Below are 21,122 nucleotides of genomic sequence, written 5' to 3'. Positions count from 1 at the left end.
TTAAAATTAAACAATAATTTTATTTAAAAAGTAGTTCACAGAATACCAAAACAACGTGGTATGTAATCAAATTCAGTTGAGTTCCTTCCTCTAGTCGCTACCTTAACTCAGGTTTTGTTGGGGGAAATATTATTCTGGCAACACTGAAAATTCTTCAGGTTCATATTTTCTGTTGTAGAATAACATTATCTATGATTTCGGTAAGTTGCATTTCATTATATTCTTTAACGTATGAAAAACAATAAAAAAAATGGTAAATTTTGTATTATTTTTCGTATGTCAGACACGTAAGAAATAAATAAATATTTTCAGGGCGATATTACGTCAACATAATCTACCTGAAATGGAGTGGCAAATAGGAGTAAGCAAAGTGTTTCTGCGAAGCTGTGTCCATGAACCTCTCGAAGACAGTAGAAATCAAGTTGTAAATGCCATGGCAATTAAGATTCAGAAGACATGGAGAGGTTACGTGGTTAGGAAAGGTAAAGTGATGTACTAATTTATTTCATTTAGAGATGTGTGAAGAAATCAAAATTACATAAAATAACATCAAATGACAATGTTACCATTACTTCTACCGAATTAACTGATAGTTTGTAAAAGACATGTGACGACTTTATGAATTGTTTACCAGTCTGTCTAAATATAACATTATTTTCTATATTAGTATGTTAGAATGTAACAAAATATCTTAAATAAGTTAAGTTAATTTTAATAACTCATATTTCATATTTTAACTTAAAATATAATTAGGATAAAATTTAATGATTGAGAAGTGACATGAAAAAAAGCGATATATATGTACCAAGAAGATAAAAAAGAAAGAAATATCTTATTAATTTCGTATGATGCCTATTGTCTTAGTTAAAATAGTATAAAACTTCGGTGGTTATTTTACTCTATAAACACTATTGTGTTATGTTATTGTTAACAGTGAGTACTTTTATCGTGGAGTTAACACTTCCACCTTTTTGAATTGGAAGTTGGTATGTCACATAAATTTTCCAGTCTTGGAGAATAGTTTGCAATAAAATTTAATTTTTGACGCTTTAGCAATTCTGAATTAACTTACTTCAATTTTAATCTCAAATTGCTACATTCTTGGATATTAGGAACAATATTGTGAGGAAATTTGTATTTAACACGTGTATATCATGAAATGGGAAGAAAAAGCAATGTTAGAAGTGTAAAAAAGTATGTAATGGTCATAAAGGGTTCTACAAATTCTAACAAATACTTTTCATTATAGAATACGTTAAGAAGAGGAAAGCTGCCATTCGAGTTCAACACGCGTATCGTGGATGGAAACAGCGGTTGGACTTCCTTCAGAAGAGACGAGCCGCCATTGTTATTCAGTCACATTTGCGAGGAATGTTTGCAAGAGAGGTAAAAAAATGTTCAATGTATACTTTTGTTTTTATATTCTTCATGGCTTTGTAAGTTATGAATTGTCACTTCGTCTCGCATGATATTGATCATTAACTGATGTATATATTGAAAAATATTCAGGAAGATCAAGAATAATTCCAAAGTTAGCATTAAGTTACTCAATAATCCTTGCAATAAGTGATTACGTAAATCGCCTACTGAAAAGTTTATAATATATTTTCAATTCTTGAATCTGGAAGATTTGTTGTATTCTTGTAAAATAGTTGAGCTAAACTCATTGTCATCAGATACAGAAAACATTCAGTCACAACTATAATGTAATTATCTTCTGATATTTAAGTGCTTTATACCCTAATTTACATAATATGTAAAACAGTTTCGTTTAAAAGCGTAATTAGATGCTTGTGATGGAAAAGAAGAAACATTTAAATGTTGTAGTTTTACATAATATCAACTATTTGACGAAGGGTCGTATCTCAAAGTCTCACTTTTTCAGATATAGAGAAATATAATTCCATAGAGGAGAAAAAAGTTAAATATACAATAATTGATCAATAATTCCACATAATTATTATCTGGATCAGGTGATGAGTTATTACATATTCAACTGTTTTCCTATCTATGTAATTTTTATTTCTTTCTTTATGTCTGAAAAACTGAGATTTTGAGATAGACCCATTCGTCAAATAGTAATTACAAGACTCTTAAAATAAAATACGTAAATATCATTGTAATTATTTTCAACGTGATTGTACAGCGTGATTGTACAAAGAATAACAAGAAACAGGATTATGATAATTGACGACAACTTCGGATTGTCATTATGACATAATATACGGTGTATTTTTTAAGTTGACATATTTATACGGTTTCTTATGCAAAATTTAATCTACGAAGTGAGTTGTCAGTTTCATATATATTGGACAACTTTCCTCTGAGAATTATTATTCGTTTCTGATTTAACTGACATTCTAATATCAAACCTTGGTATCTATCCTCTCTCTTTCTTTCATAGGTGGCAGCAGCGCTGAGAGAAATGCGTCGAGTGGAAGAAGAAATGAGAAAGCGAGAGAAACTAGAAGAAGAGCGGCGCCAGAGGGAGCTCGAGTTGCAAAGTCAAATGGCAGAAAATGACAGAAAAGCATTGGAAGAAAGTGAACGGTGTGTATTTCAAACGTAGTAGACATAGTTAATAATATTTTAAATTAATAAAATATTGCTTCTGTGGTAGAATCGGTTGACAAGTCTACTAATACTTATTTGAGGTGAATTCTTCCTGTATCAGTATTATGTATAGCAACTTTTTATTTTATTGGTTCCTTACAACTATTATAGTCGATGTTTTATTTATTTCTTTGTGTTGGAAATGATCTAATTTTCATAGTTGAAATGCACATTTTGATAGATTGATCAATATTACTAGTATACTACGCTAATACAATAATTTTACTGATTTTACTTCTGAAACTAAGTTAACTGACGGCTATTAAATTGAAAAGTCTTGCTGAAATGTATTCTTACAATATTGGTAGCAGACTCTATCTGAGACATATTTCAGCTTTCCAACATGAAATGAAATGTAAATCTACAGTTTTTTTACGACACATTCTCTGTAAATTATATGTTCCTTCTGTATCTACAATCAAGATGTATCGAATAGAAATCGAAACAAAGTCGCAGTGGGAGGTACGGTAGCTCATCTCTGGTACGAGAGTTCCTAAATATGTGCTTCGATTCTAGAGCCTTTCTGTTTCAAGTGTGCCCTCGGAAAATATGTGAAACGTACTTAGGCCCCACACCCGCCACACTCTTACTAAGGAAACCCTCCCTTTGCTTTGGGGAAAGACCTTGGCTGTGTTACCAATTTCAGTCGTTTGGTCTTGACGAGTGAAGATCGTAAGCTACTTAAAATGGCTACCAAGACAATGTACAGCGAAGTCCGTGAAATAATTCATTGTGTCAACACTGTCCGCATCCAACTATTGAAAGATTTCTGCTACAGCAACTTGTCTCTCCTCTTTCGAGGGAGGTACGGGAAAATACACATCGACACCAGCGCCGGTAAGGGCACACTTGAAATAGAAAATGAAATGAAATCTTTGAGTTTTACGTCCCACGCTTATGCCGATTAGGCTAAAGGAGACGGTGATTATGAGAAATGAATGAAATGGTGGAATGAAGAAAGTGGGAGGAAATGGGAGAACCCCGAGAAAACCCACGCACACGGTGTTTGTCCACCACAAAGTTCACTTGGCGGGGGCCGGGATCGAACCCGGGACCCCAAGCACCAGAGGTGAACGCTCTACCACTGAGCCACCGCTGCCCCTACACTTGAAATAGAAAGGTTCTAAACTATGTGAGTTTATGGTGGACAGCATCGTGTCCATGAATTTTCTCGATGTTCTCTTGTTTTCTCCCACGCTCTTACTCTATCAATTATTTTCTAGTCATTCACTTTCGTTAATGATTGATATTCTTTAGCCTAAAGGACACAAACGTGAGACGTTAAACTAGAAATCTCACTTCAAATGTCGCAATGTGCCATATTATTGCCAATTAAAAAAAATGAAAGATAACTAGATAATTCATACAATTAGATTATCAGAATAAATGTGATATTAATTACGCCGAACTTCAGCTAATGTAATATTACCTAGAATTCGAATCACATAAACTTCGATTATTGTTTTTAGTGTTACCTGTTAATTTTAACTAGATTAATTTCGGTTGTTTCGCAAGTCTTTTAATTCGAAAATGGCTAAAATAAGTATTTTGTGATACTCTTGACATTTCTAACATAATTATACGCGAATTGTTCTTTCAAGCATGCAATATCATGGCTTAGTTGGAATGGACCGAGGGTAAGTGATTAGGTGCTTAATATCTTACTATTACCTGTATTTACAATAATGGAAACAATTCGTTTCGGATTCTTTTGTGTGTGTGTTGTGTGTATGTCTATAAAACTTTCACAGAATTTGGTTACATCCTATTGTTTACTAGCTGAAAGAAATTATTATATATTTAAAATTAAAAACACTTCATATTATTTGACAATTTTGAAAAGTCTGTCATATCGTTTTGAATTATTTTAAATAATATGTTAAATTTACATTTTTTTTGGGGGGGGGGAGGAGGCTATGTGCGCTGTTTATTACTAACTAGATATTGTTCAGTCTGTGTTGCTGACACTTTTGATAAGGCATAGTTTGGATTTCGTTTCTAGTATCTTTCTAATTCTCTTTATAGAAAACAGTTATGCTAACTTTTTGCACTTGATAATTTCTTTTCTTTTAAAAAGCAAGAGGTGTTATACGCTTTTCATTCTTCCATTTAACAGTGCGGCTCAGCAGGAAATAGCTGCTCTGTCTCAAATGGCCGAACATCTAAATTCCAAATTAGCAAATTCGGAGCCCACAGGAGACAGCGTGGATCTGGATAATTTGTTTGCGTTTCTGTCTGAAGTACAGCCGAATCGAAATCAAATTATTGAAGAAATTGGAGAACGTATGGATGAGTTGGTTGAAGATTTGGATGTAGAGGTAATAAAAAAAAAAGAAAAAGAAAAAAAAGAAAGTTCGCTTTAAATTATTTAAGGTACATGGCAAGTTGGTGAAAATTTATTTTCTTTTATTTCTTTTTCTTTACCAGTCTTTGATGCAGTAGAAGAGTTAGCCAATGTTTATCTATGTACGAAGGACAACAATACTTTGTCTCCTTTCTATATATATATATATATATATATATATATATATATATATATATATATATATATATAGTTTAATATTTAAAATTTTAAAATTTCTCCAAGCTTTTAATACCAGAGAACTATTTACTCTTTCAAGTTACAATGTCCTACTTTCGTGATTTCGTTAAGCCTATTTTGTGTTGACGCAACTCTTTGTGTTCCGTTTTTATATTTGTCGCGTTTGCAATATCCGTTATTAGAAGTCATTGTATTGTTTGTTTCTTATTCTTTTGTATTGAGGCATCCATATTATTATAATGAATTCAGTTGTATCATGAAATTATTGACCCAAAATGTTTAAAATTCTGTGTCTGATATTTTGAAGAGAGAGAGAGAGAGAGGGAAGGAGGGAGAAAGGAAGGATTCAAATTGTAACCAATTATATCTGTACAACAAAAAGTACTGAATAATTTTACCTGATTCTATAACTTCGAATTTCAAGTGATGTTACGTCAAATATAGAAGAATTTAAGCGAATTGGGGCGTTAGCAGATTTGGAAGCCACACTTAATCATTTTATTCAGTCTACGCACAACTAGGTATATTTGTAATTTTAAGCCATAATTTTGATTCGAAGATATGTCACAACAAAATGATTTTCTGAAGGGAAGCCAGCGGGCTTTCCCGAAGCAATTGTTAATTCCGATATGTATAAAATTAGCTTATCTCGTTATTTATTTATATAATAGCTACTTTCGTGATAGACTGTTCAAGCAAGGAAATAGACCTAACGATATATATGAATTGTACTGAAGTTAGCAACACATCATAACTAGCATCAAGCATGTAATGTTACACGTGTTTCAATTATATATGTCTATTATATACTGTTATATATATATATATTTAAATAAAATAAATTAAATACTGTATTACGGATGCCAGCGGTTATGATTGTTACGTTCATATGGTTTATTTAAAAGGTACCACCATTCGTCATTATTTATTACATACATTATAAATACGTATTAATTCAATTACAAAACTAGTCTAATTTAGCACCTTATAATTGCGAAGCTCTACAGTTCGGAAACTAGGCTTATAACTATTACATACAAAAAATACAAATACATGTCTATTTAGCAAATAATTATATTGTGAGTCTACATATTATTTATTTATTTATTTATTTATTTATTTTACTTAATTTTATTTCAGTTGGAGACCGTTATTCAACAAGAGCTTGAACAAGCAACTCAAAAGACTGAAGGAGGTTCCGGTGCACCTCCAGTGCCACCATCCAGCCTGGAAATTCCAGCGCTTCGCAATGGCAAAGGACTGGGACAGCCGTCGTTACCAGAGCCTACAGAACCTCCTCCTCCACCGCCCATTTCTAATGTGTGGGAGAATGGCTTTGCTGTGAATGGAGAAATCCCTCAAACATCACAGGATGGAGAACCTATCTACGAGTCCGTGCTTCCTCGCGAGGGTGAGACTGCTCCTAACGGTAGTGTGCCACCTCTTCCAAATGGAACTGCTCCTGTCACTTCTGTGGTGAATAAGACTGTGCTTCGTCCAAAGAGCCCTGGCGTCGAGAGGATTCAAAGGACAAGCATGATGCTTGATCGAGTTCCAAGTCCAGGCTCTGGAATAAGAACTCCTCGTCGTGCTGTTTCCCCTGTGTGTAGTTCACCTCGTCAAAGTCGGCCCAGTTCTAGAGGATCATCAGTTTCAGGGGTATGTATCATGTTTCAACTACGAAAACTATAGTATAAATTATATACGAGGTGCCGTGAAATGCTAATCTATATTATAGGTATATAATATTTGTTTCATATTTTTAAAGGGCTGTCAAATAGTCCAGACATTGTTTATTCTTCTGCTTGCACTAAAGAAAATGAACGATATAACTATGACCAATTAAAAGATATAGTGAGCTTTATGTTTCTGAACATTTATTGTACATACAATATTACAAACTAAAGCTTCAACAATCGATAGAAAGCACGACAGTAAGCATTTTTTTCTTCTGTACGCAACACACTAGAAATGCGCCATTCTTTGTTATTATTTCAAACACGTTGGTTGGGATCTGTGCTTCAAAATAAAAAGACCTCATTTATTAGATTTAGTAGTTTTTAGGTCATATGAAAAGTTATAGCTACTACTTTAATAAGAAAAAGCAATTCGAATTCGTAAGTCAAAGCTTTTCTTGTAAAGTTGAAGACTTTGTGGAAAAATAACTGATGGCTTTTTCTTGGTATACTTACTTAATTTATTTTCTATGATTTCTCTTCGTCTTTGAATGTACGATGAAACATCACAAATCAATACACACACTGTCGTTTTGCTAAATTTTGCAATAATTACTTCAAAGCACTGACTTTGACATCTAATCCTTTTGTTGTTTTCTCGTTAGATTTTTTTATTAGCTACAAATAAGGTTACTGAATATAATGACTTGTTGCTATATTTACCGGTGTTCAAGAATTATTCCACTTAGGTCATCATCCTAAGTGTTCCCCTGTTATCGGTAGTTCACTTAGCCTCGAATTGAGCTGTCATTGTATGAAGTAAGAAAGAAATGTGAAGAAATCAGATATCTAATTAATCCATTTGAACTAATGTTTTCAAACGTAACATTTCGTGTATTTGTTAATAAATATTTGTCGTTTATGAATGTTACTCGAGTAGATTTTTAGTTCCTATCTATTTATTTATTTGAAGGCGTTATTGTAATTCATTTCTTGAAAGTTGGGATTAGTGAAAGTTTAATATTAGATGTCAGTGTATTGTGTGAAAAGTACACTTGAAATATTTTTTTAGAAAAAAAGCTTGAACTTTAGTTCCAAGTTTTTTTTTGTAAAAGTGTGCTTAGTGGTTTACGTAACTTTTCTTTTTCTATAGTTTCCAATGCATAAAGTTGAATTTCAACCATTTTCTTTTCATTACTTATATGTGTTTTCCGAATAAATTATTGCAACCAACTTTTCGTACGAGACATTACCGTAAAATGCATGCTGTGTTTCTGTAATATTTATTCATTTTAAAATTAGTAATTGCATTCCCTTATCCAACATTGACAATGAATGCCTAGAAACATGGTATATACTATTATTCTGTATTGTTTATGAATTTGTGGCTTATTTTCGTGAAAGCCATTTTTGAGACAAAATAAACAATATCTAGCATACGTTCACACGTTTATTTCTTCTACAATTCTGTAGATTCGGACTGTATGACTTTGATGTTTATAAGTCCTTTCGGGAACATTTGCAGAATATACAATGTCAGCAGAATCGATAGATTTCAAAACCAAATTCTAAATATTCAGTAATTAGCATAAACATTCATTTTTGAATTTTTATAATTTCTCCATCTTGGTTTTCTTAGAGAATGTAGACTTTCTTGTTTAACACATTATAGTTTCTGTCAAACAGGATTATCTTCAGGGACGTACAGAAGGATAGGGTTTCCGAGTTTCACCCTCCCCTGCCTAAGTAAGATAAGAGAATTAAGATTATATATACACGCCTAAAATTATACGAACCTGGGAACTTGAACACCCACCTTCCCTTGATGAAGTTCTGCGTACCATACAGGGTATTTTTTACTTTATATTACTATAATTTAAGTACTTAGTAAAATCATTATGATTCAGATTTTTTTTTTTTTTTTTTTTTTTCATTTCTTCTATCATGCCCACTACAGTAATCTGTATTGACAAGTTACATTTTAGTAGATGTAGAAGACTCAAATATAAATCGAAAAGGCAAATAAAATTCAAATTATCGTGTATGTGGTAATACTGGTAACTGCCTGTATATTATTGTAAGTATTTGCTTTTATTTTAATTATAGGGTATTCAGTCTTCCTACTCGTGGCGCTACAATCGTTGTGAAGATGATCCTGAACGTGAACAGAGGCGGAAATACCGAGTGGAGAAGAAACTCCAGGAGCTGGAAGAACAGGACAAAGAGAACCTTGATGATACGTACCATGATATTGTAGAGTTTGCTCAAAATTATTTCAATGCCCACGAAAGATCACCAGAAGGTAATCCTTTAATTCATATATTTTTCTTTAAATATGTTGTTATTGGTCGATTTTGATGTTATTAGTTAGAATTGTGGATAGATTACTACTATTATTAAAATTTTAACTTTTTAAACTTCTACCGGTTTCTATTTTCACAGCAATTTTGTATATGTTATTTCGATCGTTCTATCATGCATTTCATTAGAAGATGCATCGCTGTTACAGGATATTTCGAAGTTAAAAAACAATAAAAACAGGATGCTTAACCCTTTCAAAGTAATATTGCGAGGGAAATCTCTTGCAATATAACTATCTTCCCTACGATTTCACATTTCGGTTGAAGCACTTTCGTCCTGTCTAATTTGCTTTGTTGACAGAGGATTCCAATAGTTAACAGTCCTAATTTGGTAAATTGTAGAACTGTCCTGGCCAGATTCTGATACTTCGATTTTAATAGGAGTCGCGATGGCTCAGTGGTAGAGCGTTCACCTCTGGTGCTTGGGGTACCGGGTTTGATCCCAGCCCCCGCCAAGTGAACTTTGTGGTGGACAAACACCGTGTGCGTGGGTTTCCTCGGGGTTCTCCCGTTTCCTCCCACTTTCTTCATTCCACCATTTCGTTCTCATCATCACCGTCTCCTTTAGCCTTGTCGGCATAACCGTGGGACGTAAAACTTAAAGATTTCATTTCATTTCATTTCGATTTTAATAAGTGTAAGGAATTATATACTTTTTAAGAACAGTTTGTTCAAAAAAAGATTTTACAGTGATGGAGTTAATTAAGGATCTTCTACCAATACAAAAGTCTTATCTTGTCTAAATGCAACATCGTTATTTACTTGATATAACTAAGAAAAGTCCTGGAGGAGTTTGGGGAGGATAGCCTACGTGAATAAACTTCAATACATTGATTCATATTATGAAACTCATTGTGTTTATTTGTTTGGATTTATCCGAGATCTCGCTATATAAGATTTAGCTCTCCTGGAATAGAACCATGTAAGCTTCTACGAAAAATCGAACCCATATCTCGTGGGTCAATGGTGGAAGCACTTCACTATTTAGCCACATTGAATTTTGTCCTTACCCAACTGCATCCAGTTTATGCTTCGTATTCCTTTTTCTGCGAGATCCATCTTAATATTGTTCTCCCATCCCTACCTAGGTCTCCCTAATGATCTTTTCCGATTTGATTTCCAGTTAGAATTTTGAAAGCATTCTTACTTCCTTTCATTCTGGCTACATGACCTGCCCACCTGAGCTTCCTAGACTTGATAACTCTAACAATGTTTGGTAAACAGTATAAATTATGCAGTTCTTCATTATGAAGTTTCCGCCATTACCCACTTCCGTTCCTTTTGGGTCCGAATATTCACCTCAGGATTCTATTCTCAAATACTTTCAGTCTGCGTTCTTTCCTCAGAGTAAGGGACCTTATTTCTCAACCATACAGAACAACAGGCATGACTACAGAAATGTGAACTACAGAAGAAATTTTTAGGGCAATAGCGCAATGTTCTGCGCAATATCCGACCAAATTAAGTCGGAAAGCGTTAATGTTAGGATACAAGAATTTTGTAGTTTCGTAGTTGATCAATAATTAATTTCAAATGCATATTTGCCAAGTGATTCGTACTCCCCCTGTGTAGTAAAGTTCACTAATATATAATCAAGAAAAATATAACAACAATGTCTTTTAAAAATTCGTTTTCTGTGTGTGATTATACAGTTAGTAAATAACTCGGAAGTTCTACTTACATCTCTGGTTCATTGATGCAATTGTACTCATTCTAATATTTCTAATATACATATTTATACAGTCACATTAGAAGGTACTCCAGCTTGTTTTTTAATGTTATTGTATTCTAACATATACATGATAGAGCGTATTTTAACGTGGTCAAACGAAAATTTCAGAAAAACAAGAAAGAAACATATTAATTGTGTTGTTCTACATAATATAAGTGCTGATATGAATTAAGTGCTTCAAAATTGGAATAAAGATTGCAAAATTTTAAAATTTGATGGCACAATAGCGTACCTAATTAAGAACTGAAAAGGTATTAACTTTTTTGTATGGTAATAAATAAAAATCGATCTCAGAGTATAATATTGTTATACATTATCAGTCCGAAACTTTATTCAGGAAATGTATTTCCATTTTTAATTTTCTGTAAAAATTATTAAAATTAAGACTTTAGTTTCTTCTTTCTTTTGGCAACATAAGTGTGAAAAAAATATTTACATCGTTTTTGCAGGGACAATCATAGCTACGTTAACAAGGAAACGGAAGTCCACAGAGATTATGCCAAAATATGAAATGGTTACCTATTATCGTGGCTCAACAATACCTAACTCTCATATTCATATGTATGATCCAGACAATATTAATGTTGCCTGCTCAATATTCAGGGTAAGTTCCAAATAAATTAACTTTATTAATTGTTTAACATTGTTTCAAAATCAATAGGGTGATCTTTTGGTACTTTTCTCGTATCTTAAAATGAAATTATTATATTTATCGTATCGACCTCATGTTGAAAAGCTAACAATATTCACATTCTAGCTTCAAAAATCTATCCTTTTCTGTTGAAGTATCTACTTTAGTTTTGCCATATTACATAACATTCTACTAAATCATGAAAAATATAGAAAATAAGTCTTAATAATAATAATAATAATAATAATAATAATAATAATAAATTTTCTATTTTTGTAATTATACTATTTGCAAGCAAATATATCGACGATAGAAATAATTTCATGATGAAATAAAAAAGTTAAATATTTATAATAGTTGAAAATTATTCGCGAAAGCAATAGCGAATAAATGAAAGTATATTCATTTGCAGAGTGTTTTACTACTTGTGCTAAGAAAATAATTAAATTTTCCTCGATAACTTTAATGGAAATGTCTGCTTTTGACACAGTATGGTGTATTTTATCTTCAAGGATTTCCAATAATCCCAATTAGCTAGAGTTAAAATCAGCCATTACTTTTAATTTGCAAACTCCATACTAAAATAACTATATAAAAAAATCGATCGCTCCTCACCTCTATACAAGAATAAATATCCATAATATTTTTTCTTGATCATTATATTTTGTCTCAATTGGAAAGGCACATAACTTTGTGACTAAAGCTACCATATTTACATAACATAGTAAGAAAATAATTTTCGTCGGCAAGTTTAGTAAAAATTATTAGATTTTGATTAAATACTCGTATTTCTCATATTTTCTTTGAGGTTTCACAATTATCTTTATTGCTTGTGTTTAAGAATGAGTAAGAGGTGAATTTATACCCCAGCTTTTTACCAAAAAAAAAAAAAAGTTCCTAAGTAAATTTGGTAAAAAGTGTAATATCGATCAAATATAGCATGTATTTTGTTTGAGATGTAAAGTGTTATTCCTATTGTGTAGAGTTGAAGTTACAGGCATTTACTCCATTTTCTTTTCGAAATGTTTAGCCGTTATTTACTTAAAAATTACCTGAGTTTCTTAAAATATCTCATGCTTTTGTTTTAGGATTTTTTGTCTTCGTATTTCTGAAGAATAATTTCAGTAAAGTAATATCAAACTATTATGTAGTGGCGCAACTCGTAAGTGGTCAGCAGACAAACCTAGTATACAAACATCATGTGGACACAGAAGCATTTACACGATTGTTGACTTACACATAAAAAGATAGACAATCAAATGAGGCAACGAAAGCCAAGTGAATTTTGTTTATATGTTCTCGTGAGGTAGATTGTTCTGATTTCAAGACCTGGAATATTTACATATCGACGGCAAAAGCGTAAAACCTCATAACTCATGAAAACCAAACTTTTCAGAAGAGCAATAAAACCGTTCTGCTTTTACCACATCTTATATGTGATACGAGGTTTTAAAAAGTTAATTTTTCGCGTTTTTTTTTTTTTTTTTTATTGGGTTTTCGTTCACAAGCTTTTGCACATACGTATATTCAGATGTGGGGAATTGAATGCAACCAAAATCTAAAATTCCATAGAAAATGGAGATGCGAGGTATTGCAAACCACTTCACTTGGTAAAACATATACAGCACCTTAACAAAATGCAACTTACCTGAGCAACATGGCGTTGCATCACCCTTAGCCTACAGTATAGCTTGTATTAGTGACAAAATTGAGATAAATAACTCGTTAATCATTTTCAGAGAATATCGGACCATTCTTCTTGCAGTACAACTCTTGGTTGCATGAACTAGAATGGAGGAGGAAATCTGTGCCGGACTCAATTCTGTGAAATTGACCATAGATGTTCAGTAATGTTGAAGTCGGGCCAGTGGAGTAAATAGGCTAACGCAAGAAAGAGCCAAGGTAGAACACAGCGTAGTCACACGCTTATGTTACAACCTTGAAGCAGATTGCAAACTCCATACTAAAATAACTAAAAAAAAAAGTCGCTCCTCATTCCTATACAGGAATAAGTATCCATAGTTATTTCTTGTTAATTATTATTTTTTGTACAATTGGAAAGGCACATAATACTGTGACTGTATAATAGAGCCGCCTCTGATAAAACCAATGAAATACCATAAAATCGCGTCTTCACCAGCACAGAAACGCTGCCATGTTTAACGGTAGAAAGAAGTAGGCAGTCCGGAGCATACTTCTCTTTGGGTGTTCAGAATACATAAACCAGGCCTAGGAATAAGGATGATGATAAGTCATCTGACCATATTACTCTCTTCCAATCATAGATGGTCCATATTTGATGTTTTCGGTGCCATATTTTTCTCGCTACGGCGCTGGCGGTAGTAATCAGAGATCTCGGATGTTATGCAGCTCTCGTCGGGCTGTGACTGTAGAAACAAGTTGTTTCAGATGCTGATTGAATTTTGCAGTCAGTTGTGCAGCATTATCTCTACAGCTTTTAGTAACGTTTAACGATCCTTTTCAACTAGGCTTGGTTTCCATCCACTATTTTTGTCGTCTGATGATGCTCTCGACACGTCTACCGTAGTGACAGTCTTGGATACACTTGGACCAACTAACCGTGCACTTACAATTGACTGTTTGAAAATCGGAGAGGTCTCCCATTTTTCAACACTAACGTCTGACCCATGACACATACAATCCATACTACACCGTCTCGTACTACTTGCGATCGTACAACACAATATTAACACAAGACAGTAGCAGTACATTAAAGTTTAGTGTTACTGACTCACAAAGTTTAGAAGTTGCATCATGAGTGTGTCACAATCACAACACTCTTTCTAAGCATTCTGTATTGTAAAAATTAGTAGTTATTATGCATGTAATTTAATAATGTTACTTGTTTATTTCTTGTACAGGATCTTTGCAAATACATTAGAGGAGAATTAAAGGCTGAATCCGAGATCCAAGTGATCCAATCGATTATTGGGTATGGAATCGAAAGAGAGGAGCTTCGAGATGAAGTGTATGTCCAATGTATGAGGCAGGCCACCAATAATCCTAGTCATGAATCTACAGAACGAGTGTGGCTGCTCCTATGTCTATGTATTGTTGCTTTCCAGCCGAGCAAACTTTTGTACAAAGTACGTACATCTTATGTATTTTTAAAAGAATAGAGCAAAGAACAAATAATTCCAATGTGAATGTGTAAAAAATATATAGGAAAAAAGTACATAAAGTTCACACAAGGTTCTTTTGAAGATTAAACTCCCAAAAATACTAACAAATTATTCTGTTAAGCTTGATTAAGTCTTTCAATCCCCTATTTATAATGACAATCGAAAAACAAATGAACAATTTAAAAAAAGAATGCCCATCAGCAAATCGTAGTGATCTCATCTACAAGTAATGTCTGTGTCACTGTTAGGTCTATTTTTCACTACGTTAAGAGAAAGACAAACTAACTGCTAGTTAATATTGTATTTCTTCACGTATGCAGTAAAGACATGTAAATAAATAAATAAATAAAAACTGTTCCGACAGAATAAATGCTATTTTAGCAACGATATATTATTTAACTCCATAAAATTAGTTTTCCTCGAAAATTATGCACCAAAATTATGCATGAAAATTTACTCTGAAGCACGTAATTTTATTCAAATCGATATCATATATCGATTGATATGTATGTCGTCTTCGGACAATGTTAGTGTTAATCATAATTTTGGTTTATATCTCATTAAAGTTTAAGAGTTAATCATATTTTGGTCTATATCTCATTAAAGTTCAAGAGTTAATCATAATTTTGGTCTATATCTCATTATAGTTTAATAGTTGATCATATTTTGGTCTATATCTCATTAAAGTTCAACAGTTGATTATAATTTTAGTCTATATCTTATTAAAGTTTAAGAGTTAGTCATTATTTTAGGCTATATCTCATTAACGATACTATGTATTGTCGCCTTGCTAGTGTCGTAACGGAAAGCTTGATGAAAATATAATTTAGTATCAGTTTCATCTTAGAAAGGTGGCGTGATTATCGTACAGTGTCAATTTTTAGGTTTACAAAAATAATAAATAAATAAAATAAAAAAGTTAAAAGCTGGCGTTTTTCTTCACTTTGAGTATGTAGTAAATTTGTAAATTCCAGAATAATGCATATTGGTAGTTTGAAATGAAGGTGACTTAATTTGGATTATTAACTTAAAAATTATTGTTAGATTTGTACGATGAAGGGGATACATGTAACTCGTTTTACATGGTGCAAGATTTAAGTAAAATATTAATGTGTTTGTATACTTAACATAAATAAAGTTTCTCTTTCAAAGTTATATATTCAAAGTAATATAAATAAAAATTGCTTTATTTATTTATTTATTTATTTAAAATGTGCGTCCTTGTAGTCGAAGGTTAGTAAGCTTGCATTTGATACCTTACTTTGGTTCCGGAGGGGACAGGTAATTTTCGGTATGAACCCCGCATAATCAGGCTGGTGGGGAACTATTTGAATAGAAAAGAGAAAACTAGAAATGAAGAAGATAGAATTTCACAACCCAGTAAACCATGTAGTTGCGAAAGACCTCCGTAAGATATAGCGTAATGACGTTAATCTATTTGGTTATCATCATTGTAAAATGAGATTAACACTAATAGCATTTAAAAACCCGAACTACACAGTTAGGAAAAAGTGTAAAATTTATTTTTGAGTTTCTAACATGTTTAATGTAGTGCATGATACAAATGCACAACAACAATTAATCTCAGTACCTGAGAATTATATTCAGATTTTGAAACGTAATTGAACAATGGAGGGAAAAAAATTTCTTACTAGCAGAACAATGTTATTGTAGTTTCTAATAATTTTCAATGATGACTTATTAATGGTTACATTTTTAATTTCAGTATTTTGTTTGCTTCCTGAAGAAAAATTTGCAACTTGAGGGCAAATTGAGACAGTATGTACAATGGTGTGTGGATAACTGCAAAAATATTAAAGTGTCTTGTAGACAATATCCTCCTTCCACTGTAGAAATAGCTGTAAGTAGTAATTTTCTGTTTACTTGTATTAGTATTTCAGTATCAATAATGAAGTCAACACTATTTAATTTGTTCCTAACTAAAAGAGATTGCAATATATATTTTTTTTCTAGAACAGTTGTAGATCAACGAATCAAACAGAAAATAATTCTGTGTTAAATTATTTGCTGTGGTTTTGTTCGAATAGTTGATGTAAAAATACAGTGCATTTGATAATCAAGGATACCATATCTTCATTCTATGTAATAAATATTGTTCGTACAAATTACACTACAGGGAGAACATTGTCTGTGTATTTGTAGGCAATGCGAAGGCTAGGAACTATAGTGTGCCGCTTCTTCTTCCTTGATGGCCGAACCAAAGCAATCGATGTGCATCCAACAGACACAGCGGCAGATGCGGCTCAGAAATTGGCAGAAAAGCTTGGTCTACAAAATCTCGAAGGCTGGGCTATTTATCAGAGTCGGCCGGATGGCGAGGAACATGTTCGAGCTCATGATTATCTCTATGATGTTATAGCAGCATGGGAAATGTGAGAATTTTTCTAAAAGTCAATATATATTCAACCTGAAGATTTTATATTAGATACAGTAGATTTTATAAACAGATTAATAGTTATGTAGTACTAAAATATCAACAGTATGAAATAGTCTTTCAAATCTTATTTTGATCTCTGTTTAATGTGTTTTAATTTTCGCATGCGAAACAATGTGATAATCTGTTTCGCATACGAAACAATGAATCGCGACTTGGTTACCGTATGTTAAATATTGAAACTTGAACATTAATCGTAAACACTACTCTTCTTTCTTTCTGTTTTTCATTTATTTATTAAATTATTGTTTGTCGATCAAGCGTGGAGAAGATACAAAACTCTTTCAAGTAAAACAACTTCAAATCTCTCCTTAAGAAATTTAGATAAATAAATAAATGATGATAATTTTGCAACAAAAGTTACTTAGGTTTAAGGATTATATTGGCTGTCCAAATTTATGCAGTTTTCTGTGTTACAATATATTTCTAAGTTGCATATTGAAATAAATAAAAATATCCTGGCCCTTTTATAAGAATATATATTTAATACTTTTTTCTATACAGTTTTAATATTCATTATTTTTTCTTTCGGCAAAATACCACTTACAAGCTACTTTAAAAATTATACCAAAGAAAAGAAAATACTTTGATGAATAACATTGCACTGGGTCAAGTACAAATCAAAATTGCTTATATGTTATACGACTTTTTGGGTTAATATACTATGGACGATTAACCAAATACTGTTCTTATGTCGGTCATAGGGAAAATAACGTTATGAGAGATTATAGTCAAATATACTTCTCTGTTCCTCTGTTCTAATGAGTTGAAGTAGATTATGCACTTTCTGATTACACATAATGATATATAGGAATGATATAACAATCGAGGTATTACTAATATTTTAAATTGCCTTTTCTGCTTGATATCTAATATTATCGTTGAAAGTATGCACTATTCTCTTTTTATATTTATTTTTCTTTGAAAAAAGTTTGAGTTTAGAAAAATACTCTAACAAGTTCTTTTGTGAGTACATACTGTTTTTGATCTAATCGAAAATATGTTTTTTAATCCCCTTGTTAGCTAATGGGAGTAGTAAGTTGTTTGTTTTATTTCGTAATTAGCAAACATTCGAAAGCTGGTAGTGTATCTTCATTTCCAACATTAACCAAGCGAGGAAGTACATCAACTCTTGGAAGTGGCGAGAATAGGTTTGTTTTCAAGAAAAGACTGTTCCGTAATACCAGAGAGCTTTCTCAGGATCCTGTGGAAGTGAATATGCTCTATGCTCAAGCTGTTTACAGTGTTGTAAAGGTAAGAAGCATTTCACTATTCTTCGTTATTATTTTTCTAATTGCTTCCAGTAATTGTACGATTTTTTGGAAAATGTAAGTTGATCACATTAATAATTCTAATATAATTTGGCAGGGTTGTGCAGGAACGGACCAACTCACATATAGTTGAGTTTAATAATTTTGCAAAGTTCAACCAAAGATTTATATCTCTTGATAGTTATAATTTCGAACATGTCTACATCCATTTTTTTCTTTCTTTCAAATATATAGCTACTTCATTCAGTGATGATGTTAATTTGATGTTTCAATGTTTGTAGATTGGTTTGTTTGTGCTCAATATACATGTTGTACCTCAAACACAAAAATACATAAAAGCACAATAATACAGTAAAACATGATAGTAAGTTAATGCAGTGTCCAAATTGACCTTCTGACTTCATTCCTTTTTCATTCTCTGATAATGTGTTATGAGTTATTGACCCATATCTCGTTCATTAATACATCTTCGCAAATTGCAGGATTCTATCTGCCTTTCCATGTTTAATGTCTGTAAAGAACTGGTTATACGTATTATTATTTTATCTAATTCGTAGTATTCTGATTTAAGTTTAGAAGGGCAAGACAATATACCATTAGTTATTTTTGTATTAAAGTTTATACTTATTATGCATATTGCGTAATTCATATTATAAGTAGATTTTTATTAAATGAACTTAAAGACATTGTTCTTAATGATACTTAGATTGTGTTGACTTGCTATTTCAGTGTGATGACTTCCCCATAAATGAGAAGATAGCTTTGCAGTTAGCTGGTCTACAAGCACAAGTTGCGCTTGGTGATAATCAGGACGGGAAACTTGAGTATTATGCAGAAGTTGACATGTATCTCCCGTATAGAATAAGTAGGACTCGCAATGATGAGCAGTGGGTAAGATAAAGATGCATCAAATTATTTTATGTTTATATTTAACATTACTGTTCAAACAAACTCCCATAAATATTTGAAGACATTAAGCTTCCTTTTTACTTCAAAACAATAAAAACAAAATACGACTATTCCTTTCTTTTATTCATTTAAATTAGGCGCCTACGAGAAAATATGGGCAAATTATATTACCTAGAATTTATTTATGAATTTTTAAAACTAATTTCGGTAAATAGGGATTCCGTGAGTTCGAGTACTGTTCAGATTAGCCACCTTGATCAATGCTACCCAGCCAGAAACATTGGAAATTGACAATATATCCAAAATACTTATATGGTAATATAGTACAAGTATATACATCGGCACCTCTCTGATCCTTCTAAAAAAATCATTTGTATATTGTTTTCATCCTGACTGAGGTTCTTCAATGCTTTTCTTGTCATATCAAGCGAGTGGTAAGATCGTGTTTTGACATTGGTCATTTTTTTCTCTGTCTCTCTTTCCGTGACAGATTGAAGGACGTTGTAATTCAGATGATAGGCTAGATGAATATGGAACCAAAGATAATGAAATAAAGAAATCCTCAAGTTTAATTCCTACAATACTTTCATACTATTTTTGTACACTTTCCTTATATTCATAATTGTATAAGATGATATTTCAATTAAACTTACTTAAAAGCTTCTTATCTCTTCCCTTTCTTTCTTTTCATAGGGGGTACTAAATATTCATACAGAACAAATGGAAAAAGTAAATTACAAATCAATTTTTATTAATTTTATATTCACTATTACCGTATACTTCGTTTAGTTATTACTAAAAGTTCTTATAATAAAATAATAAAATGTTGAGTTTTACTGGAGTTAAAAATTCGAAAATCTAACTTTCATTTTTTGCTTCAATGCCTAATATCTTTAATCTACGAGCCAAATTTTATTTCTATAAGATATTTCATAGATTTGTGTATGTTTAAAATTTGTACTTATTTAAAATTATTTCTTTCATAGATTTCCATATTAGCTCAAGCACATCGACAGTATGGATTTGGAAAACCAGAACTAACCGCCAAAGTCTTGTATTTGTCATGCGTAATGCAATATCCTTTGTATGGAACTACAATGTTCAACGTGACGTATCGAGGATATTGGTCTTATGGTAAGTAAATTAATAGGAAACTATATACATTCACCAGCCAAGATATTATGACCTACCCGTTACTCTTAGAACGAAATGGTTAGGTTGACGCAAGAAGCACAGAGCACAGCAGAACCGCTCGCCAGACGGTGACAAAGATCTTACTCAATCAGTCAGTGTGACGTTTGTGCGAAGAGTGGGGAAACCTGGCGATGTATCAGAGTTTGATTGGCGCCAGATTGTGATAGCCGGATGGCTGGGAACGAACATTTCGGTAACAGTGCGATCTGTCAGGCGTTCGCGATCTGCCATATCTTCCAAATGTGGGAAAAGGACGGTGAAACCACCATCAAGCCACAAGAAGTGGAGCAGTCACACCTCATTAACAATGTCGGACGTCGTTGACTGTCGAGGTTGATAGAACAAGATAGGGCGTAAACTGTGGCATAATTAAAAGCAGACTTTGACATACGTACACTGTTAGATATGGGGCTCCGCAGTCGATGTCCCATACATGTACCAATATTAACGGGACGGCATTGTCGATTACGACTGGAATGGGTACATGCTTATCGTCAGTGGAACACCGGGCAATGGTACAACATTGCATGGTTCAGTGAATCACGATGTTGCCCTAATCACATCAATGTTTGGGTCAGAATCCGTCGTCTTTCAGA

General features: G+C 32.5%; 1 protein-coding gene across 4 annotated transcripts in view; it reads left to right on the top strand.

The window, feature by feature from the left end:
* Window positions 1-21,122, top strand: part of Myo81F (unconventional myosin 81F) — a 483,573-nt gene that overhangs the window by 423,483 nt on the left and 38,968 nt on the right. For 2 of the 4 annotated variants that reach the window (XM_081730773.1, XM_081730774.1), the window contains exons 13-26: window positions 313-482; window positions 1,250-1,386; window positions 2,405-2,550; window positions 4,215-4,250; window positions 4,730-4,931; window positions 6,296-6,814; window positions 8,938-9,133; window positions 11,373-11,527; window positions 14,437-14,661; window positions 16,424-16,558; window positions 16,861-17,090; window positions 18,217-18,406; window positions 19,153-19,314; window positions 20,319-20,466. In XM_081730773.1, the coding sequence (XP_081586899.1) occupies window positions 313-482; window positions 1,250-1,386; window positions 2,405-2,550; window positions 4,215-4,250; window positions 4,730-4,931; window positions 6,296-6,814; window positions 8,938-9,133; window positions 11,373-11,527; window positions 14,437-14,661; window positions 16,424-16,558; window positions 16,861-17,090; window positions 18,217-18,406; window positions 19,153-19,314; window positions 20,319-20,466 (2,651 nt within the window). The remainder of the gene's footprint in view (window positions 1-312; window positions 483-1,249; window positions 1,387-2,404; window positions 2,551-4,214; window positions 4,251-4,729; window positions 4,932-6,295; window positions 6,815-8,937; window positions 9,134-11,372; window positions 11,528-14,436; window positions 14,662-16,423; window positions 16,559-16,860; window positions 17,091-18,216; window positions 18,407-19,152; window positions 19,315-20,318; window positions 20,467-21,122) is intronic. The other 2 variants (XM_081730776.1, XM_081730777.1) reach the window with 1 other exon arrangement.

This window comes from Thermobia domestica, chromosome 11 (genome assembly GCF_964235325.1).
Source record: "Thermobia domestica chromosome 11, izTheDome1.hap1.1, whole genome shotgun sequence".
In the NCBI taxonomy this organism is placed as follows: Eukaryota; Metazoa; Arthropoda; class Insecta; order Zygentoma; family Lepismatidae; genus Thermobia; species Thermobia domestica.
The sequence above is the reverse complement of the archived record's forward strand: the minus strand, read 5'-3'. Positions and strand labels throughout refer to the sequence as shown.